The 6,948-nt window shown below is 46.3% G+C and overlaps 1 protein-coding gene across 1 annotated transcript in view; it reads left to right on the top strand.

Moving 5' to 3' along the window:
* Positions 1-1,304: 1,304 nt before the first annotated feature.
* LOC109322108 (major surface trophozoite antigen 11-like) overlaps positions 1,305-6,948 on the top strand; it is a 23,695-nt gene continuing 18,051 nt past the window's right edge. Inside the window, exons 1-2 of the mRNA XM_019552977.1 lie at positions 1,305-1,717; positions 6,490-6,891. Of these exons, the coding sequence (XP_019408522.1) occupies positions 1,663-1,717; positions 6,490-6,891 (457 nt within the window). The 5' untranslated portion in view covers positions 1,305-1,662. The remainder of the gene's footprint in view (positions 1,718-6,489; positions 6,892-6,948) is intronic.

Genomic DNA, 6,948 nt, shown 5'->3' with positions numbered 1-6,948 from the left:
TTGTACTCGGTGAGTAGTGCTCAATGTGTAATTGGGAGGAGGTATCAAAAGGGGTTCCCCATGGGCCTGTCCTAGGTCTGGTATTATTTAACATCTTCATTAATGATTTGGATGATGGGACTGAGTTCATACTTAACAAATTTGTGGATGACATCAAGTTGGGTGGAGTTGCAGACACTCTGCAGGGTAGGGCTAGGATCAAGAATGACCAAGATAGGCTGGAAAAATGATCTGCGCTCAGCCAGGCGAAATTCAACAAGAACAAGTGCTAAGTCCTGCACTTGGGACAGAACAATTGCATGCACAAACTGACTGCAGTCCTGCTGAGACAGACCGGGGAGTAACAGGAGACAAGCTTAATATAAGCCAACAGTGTGCTCTTATTCCAAAAAAAGCTGACGGTATCCTGGGCTGTATTAACTGGAGTGTCACTTGGAAATGCAGGAAGTGATTCTTCCGCTCTGTTCAGCAAGTGGGGTGGGGAGGGGAGAACAGGGGACTGTGGGATACGAGTCCGCTCTCCCTGTATACATGCAATAATAGCTCTCTTCTAAAGAAGTACTGTTCTGGAGTGCTTCAGCTGCTTTTGGAACATTTCAAAGGGCATGCACGCTTGTACAGCTGATCCTTCGAAACATTTCAGCTGTTGCTCCAGTCCACACTGAAGGAAAGAGTGCTCAAGTACTAGATTTACCACTAAATGACTGGCAATTTGTGATACCTGGAAAGAACAAAATGAAAAAAATGCACGTGCTAAATTGCTCCTGATCTCTCTCAGTTAATTAACACATCAGAGATGGGTGCTTTTCAGTGCCTAGCATTAGAAGCTGCAAGTGCATGGGAAATCTAAGAAGGATTAACTTTGCATTCAATAAACAAGTAAGAAAAAAATACTTAAACTACCAGAAGTGAAGGAAAAACAAGAATGAAAAGCCACAGACCTTAGAAACACAACTGCAAGTGGGGAAATTATTTTGCAGATCCTGCATCCAAATAAAAAAAAAAAAAAAAGCAACAGTGGTGGCAAGCAGTCTAGTAACAAAATCTCTCCTTGCATCAACCACTGTATGGTTGTCAGTCACTAATCAACCCTGGCAATTTTTGTCATGCTAGTAAATTTGTTTAGGTTAGTCCCTGACATAATTAAGGGTACTCTTAGTTACAACATAATTGGCTGCAGTTTAAAAAAAAGAAAAGGAAAGAGGGACTCTGTGGGTTGTTGTGTGTTTTTTTTTTTTTAAATGAAGCAATGGTTGCTGAAGTTAAGATCTGGGGTCTGGACAGCAGCCAGCTGCTGAGCCTTTCTGTACCCTGCGTGTGGCATCCAGCAGCTGCTCCTTTTGCCTTCAGCTTTCAGAGCTCAGTGCTCTTGCCAGCGCTTCAGTCCAGAACAGGAAGATCATCAGGCTCAAGAGAAACCTTTTTTACATTATATTTATTTTGGGCTTGCACTTTCGAAAGACAAGAGACTTGTGAAACAAGCCCGCCTCTGCCTGCGAGTAATCCCTGCTGGGTCTATTGTGGAGGTTTGATGCGACTCAGCCACATGACCAGTCAGGTGATGATATTGGGAACAAAGACTAAAGAGGATAAACTCTTAGATCCAGGAGATTAGTGGCTGATCCTGCTTGGTGAGGCGCTTTATGGTACACCCTTGGAAAAATGGGTCCGTGGCCCAGGTCTCTGCTCTGGAGTTTAGGCGCAGCCTGCTTGATAGGTGAGTAACTCCTTTTTTTAAGTGCGACGTTTTGGTTTCCATGATCTAAGAAAGTTTTAGGCAGTTGTAAGCTTCTGCACGAGGATGGGGCTTCTCATATTCATGCAGTTACTGGTTTCTGCTGCACTGTAAAATGCAGAAGGGGAGAGAACAGCCTGCAAGATAAGGAGCCTGGGAGTTTTGTAACGGACTGCACGCGTGTAACAGCACGGAGCCGGGAGAACGTCCCTAAAAAGGTGATGCGGGTGGACGCTCGCTCGCTCTCTCTTTACACTTCAGATATTTATGGATGAAGACATTAACAAGCGGAGCCAAATTCTGAATATTCTGCAACACTTTACTTGCAAATTTGTAACAAAATGGAAATAAGGTTTAGAAAACAGCAGTTGCAGCTCCCAGATGCGCTGACGAAGCAGAGTCGTTCTTCAAAAACAATTTAACAGGCTCTAGCAGGATCTTAAATACTTAACTCTGTTACAACAGACCATACACTACTGGCCAAACTCCATCCTTGGATGCACAGCCCAGTGCATTAAAAACATGAGAATTGTCTCCATGTATCTGAGGACAGAATTTGTCCCTCCAGTTCAGAAACTGCTGATATTTTCACTCTTCTGGATTCCAAGAATTTTATATTCTTGAGAATACGTACGAGGCAGAGCCTGCACATGGATAAACCCTAGAGGCCAACTTAGAGTGCGGAGATAATATTTTTGTTGTAATGTTGTGTGTGGTGTCTGGCCCTGGCTCCATCTCTGTGTGCTTTTGTACCATTGGAATAATACTGAGAAACCAGAAATCCTGAAATGAGCACACTTGCCTTTATAAAATTGTTATTCAGAGGGCTGAACTGCTTAGATAAATTACTTGGTCATCTTAATCTGTCTTCAGCGCGCATGATTAACAGATAATGCATTAACTGGGTGAGAGTCCCTGCTCCTTTTGGAGCTGGCCAAACGTGGAGACAGTTCAGCTCAAGAACAGCTTGCTCATGTTCTTATTCATTAGTAGAACAAGAGACATGTGTGCGTGTACCTGGGGAGGGAGGGAAGGAGGGCATATATTCACCTAAATATACAAATCTAGATTCAATTTGGGTTTTCTTGGACTGAGCCATCAATTTCTCCCACTCAGCAGACCTTGGAGGAGTGTGGAAGAGAGGATTAGAAAAAAAATTCAGCAAACCAATATGACAGCTCTTCTCTTGCAAACTATAGACTAAAGTCTGCTTTCCTTATAGACAGCACGGGTTAAGCCTGTGTGTACGTCAGGAAGCATGTGGCCCTGTAGCGGAGGAGCGTTCAGAAAACTTTCACAATCGACTCAACTGTGTCCAGTCACATTTTGTGCTTAGCACATGAATCGGCGCCTTGGCAGCGGTTGCTGGCAGTTCTCTTTCAACTTAGGTTTGGAAATATATTCCTTCTATTGAGAGAGCAAAATAAATCGCCCCAAGAACTTCAGAGTAGACACAGACTCAAGGTTGCTTAAATGTCACTTGGATGCAGATTTGTTACTAGAGCGAGTAGCAATGTCAGCCTGCTTCTTCAAAGTGTTTCAAGTGGGCCTAATCTCTTCACCCTCTTCCAGACTTATTTTGCCAAAAGCGTTATTCAAACTGTTACTGAATTTTTCATCTACCAAAGTCAGGAAAAGAAAAGTTTCAGGAACTGCTTTGATTAGGTGCAATTATATTTTTATTAAAAAGGTCGCATTTTTCTTTGTTTTTGAAGCCTTCAACAGCAGCAACTTTTTGCCAACGTTTTTTTCAAATGGTCTTTTTGTCTAAAAGAAATGCAACTCCCCTATTCCTGGTCTCCTTCCCTTTTCCCACCAGGGTGGGTAAACCATGTTGCAGGAGCAGTGGCCAGGGACGCAAGTCCCTGAATCAGGTAAGAAACGTCCTTTCTGCACTCTTGCCCTCCATACTCAGCGGCACCTCCCGTTCCCTCCACTGCCACCTTCTCCTAGCCCTCTCTACGTATGCCTCTGGCTGCAGCAAGGGGAGACATGCCTACTACCATCGCTGTCCTAGCTGCTCCTATCCTGCTCCAGCAGAGGCTGTGGGGCGGCTGTGTGGGGAGCTGGGCTTTCCTGGGGAAGTTGGTGGGTGGTTTCTCCTTGCACCTGCTCTTGGGCTGGTGGGGAACCAAGCAGGGATGGGAAACCCACCCACTACTGCTGCTGCTGCTGTCCCTGGTGGAGCCTGGATCCCTGCACAGACCAGCTGGAGCAGGGCAGGAGTAACTTGGGAGCATCTCCCCACTCCAGAGTCAGCTGGGAGCAGAAGTGGTAGGGAGGGGAGGGGAGGGGAGAAGGTGTGTTATTCTCAAAAGACCAAGAACTTATAAAACAATAAAGCTTGTTTATTCAGAGAGCCTTCTTAGCCTACTGATCTGCTGTTCCCTCCTGTAATCCCGGAGGCCAACATAACAATTTATACGTAACACTCTTAAAGGTATCCATGCAAACAGGAGGGAAGGAGATGATGGGAGGTGCTGCTGAGCCTGGGGGAGAAGAGAAGGTATGTGATTCTTACCTGCTTTAGGGACAAAGTCTCTGGCTGCTGCTCCTGCCGCATGGTCTGAAAGGTGGGGGAAGCGGGGGGTGACTGTGCCACCACACCGCTCTGGATCCCCGCACTAGCAGCAATCCACGTGCACAAAAATGGGACCATGGCAGCTCACTGCAAAGTGCTCCCAAGAAAACAAACAGACTTCAGATGGCAAATAAGGAAGACCAAGCAAGGAAGAAGTTTTAATGTCTAGGTCCTTTTGTCTAAATGTGGGGGCCAGAGGGAGCTCTTTTGAGCTGCTGCTGAACCTGTATGTGGTCAGAACCAGCACTGAGAAAATCTGATGGCCCCAACGTCCTTAGACTTGAATATCTGGTACTTAATATGCCACAAAACTATTATGGCCCACCTAGTGCACAGTGGGTGCTACAACAACAGAGCATACAGACAGCAAAGCATCACAAGTCAAACCTACAAGAGCTGACGTCACTGACTCTCAACTGGGTGCTACAAGGCATGAGGAGATGAGCACACTTAGGCTTTTCTCCCTGCTTGGCTGCTCCCCACCCTGCTGCAAGGAAGCCAGCACACACTTGTCCCAGGCAGTTACTCCTTTCCTCACCCCACTGCTGTGAGGAGGTAAGCACGTTAATAAATAAATTAGTTGTAGAAGTGGGGTGCTCAAGTCACAAAAGTTATGAAGGAGTGGCCTTGAAGCTAAAAAGGTTGAGAACCAGTGGCTCACACTTTGAGTAGGCATGGCAAACAGCAATCCATAGTAAGCATGTCTGGAAGACAATCAAGGTATCAGGTACTTCTCTGCTCATTTCATATATTTTGTGTACTGCCCAATTAAATTGCAGAGCAATTAAGAGGTAAGTGTGGCCATGTCTGCAACCTCCATGGTGTGCAGAAGTGGGCTAAACTCAGTTTTCCTGTGATTAAGAGACCACTGTACTTAAAGCCAAACTGTCAATGGACTCATTTGAATTGGTTGCCTGAGTGGGTGGTGGAAATTAAATTAAGTATTTCAGTTATATTTCTTGAATGTCTTGAGGTCACAAACCAGTTGAATTCTCATGCTGCAGTTGTTTGCATTACCACAGCACCTGGCAGCCTCAGTTATGATTGCAGGCCCAGGCCCTGTACGAACGCAAAGTGAGAGGTGGTTTCTGCCCTTAAATGGACAGGACAGAGACAGTGCAAGCGAAGGGATCAGAGGGGTGAAGGGACTTGCAACAGCAGGTCGGTAGCCATAGCATGTTGAGTTAGGTTTGAGGTTTTGGTCCTCTCTCTTCGAAGTGCTCAATGGCTTGGGCACAACATCTCTGAAAGGTCACCTGGATCACCAGCATGAGAATGAAGACCAACAACTTTGCTCCTCATAGAAAGCTCTAAAACAGGGATAACGCTAATTTGTACAGGAATCGCACCTTTGCTAATGGTGGCACTGAGAAGCATAGCAAGCTCATCGAGCACCCAGGGCAGGGGGGTAAAGTCTCACCTGCCTCTGACACCGCTCAGCAGCGGCTGTGGTGGTACCCCATGGCTGAGCTTCTTGGGAGCAGATTCTGGTGCCATGTTCACTCCCCTTCCCTCTCCAAGACCTACCTATTGGAAACAGGGCTGTGCCTGCTCTGCCAAAGGCTCCCTGGTATGGGGGCAGCACCATTCTGCTTGCCCCACTCCCACCCACCCCTCAGAGACACTGGTGGTGCCCAGCTCCTGCGGCAGGGGCAGCTCGGGGTTTCCCATGAGCAGGGGGGGTTCTGGGTGCCCCCTCATAGTCAGTGTCCAGGGCGGGTGCCCCACTCGCCCCGTCCTAGTCGTACTACTAGATGCACCAAAGCTAAGGAATGAATACCTAAAAGGAACAAACACCCTCAGAAACCTAATCATCTGCTATGACTGCAATGCAAACAGCATCTGTATTTCAAAAAGGAAAAAAATGCATACTAAAGCAAAACCACGATTCTTACTGAACTCTCCCTTTGGGCAGATAATGCAGAGAGAACAAACCACATGCGACAACTGTTGTTAATCCTACCCACTACTGAAAAATACCTACGGTGTGAAGAGATTTAGCAGTTAAATCAGTACTGAATAATACTGGTGTAAGCTATATAAGTATGTAAGTTATATATATATGCATACTCCTACGGCAGTAGAAGGGGATCAAAATCATTGCAGCTTTAACCCCGTTTCCCACGTGGAAAATATTAACTGAGTCACTAATAATACTTTCTATTCTGTTTAGGTATGGTTGTTGGACAGACGACCACTGCCCAGATCTCTGTGGCCTCAGCATCGGCATCAGCAAGTGATGGGGGGTTGCCGGCTTCTCCCACAGCAAATGCTGCCCAGGTCTCTACCTTACCAAATCCAGTTGCAACACCTTCAGCCATTTCCAATCCTGTGGCGAAAGCTGGGGAGCCATCAATTACTCCAAGTATAACATCAGTTGAAGATTTTTCTGCCACTGTAAATGTGACAGTGTCCCCTGCCGCAAATGCGACTACCGTTCAGGTTCCTACAGGAGTAATGTCAACTGGGGGTCCATCAACATCTCCATTCGTAAGCAGCACAGAGTCCACAAACTGTAGCGCAGTGAACACAACAGCATGTATGCCTTGCTCACCAGGAACGTTTCCCAACAAGGGTAAGTCCCAGAGGATCCTCTTCCCTGTCCCAGTCTTCTCTCTTTTTTTTTTTTTTT

The sequence above is a fragment of the Crocodylus porosus genome, unplaced genomic scaffold (assembly GCF_001723895.1).
Source record: "Crocodylus porosus isolate Cpor-Errol unplaced genomic scaffold, CroPor_comp1, whole genome shotgun sequence".
Taxonomy (NCBI): Eukaryota; Metazoa; Chordata; order Crocodylia; family Crocodylidae; genus Crocodylus; species Crocodylus porosus.
Note: the sequence above shows the minus strand (reverse complement) of the source record. Positions and strands in the feature narration are given on the sequence as shown.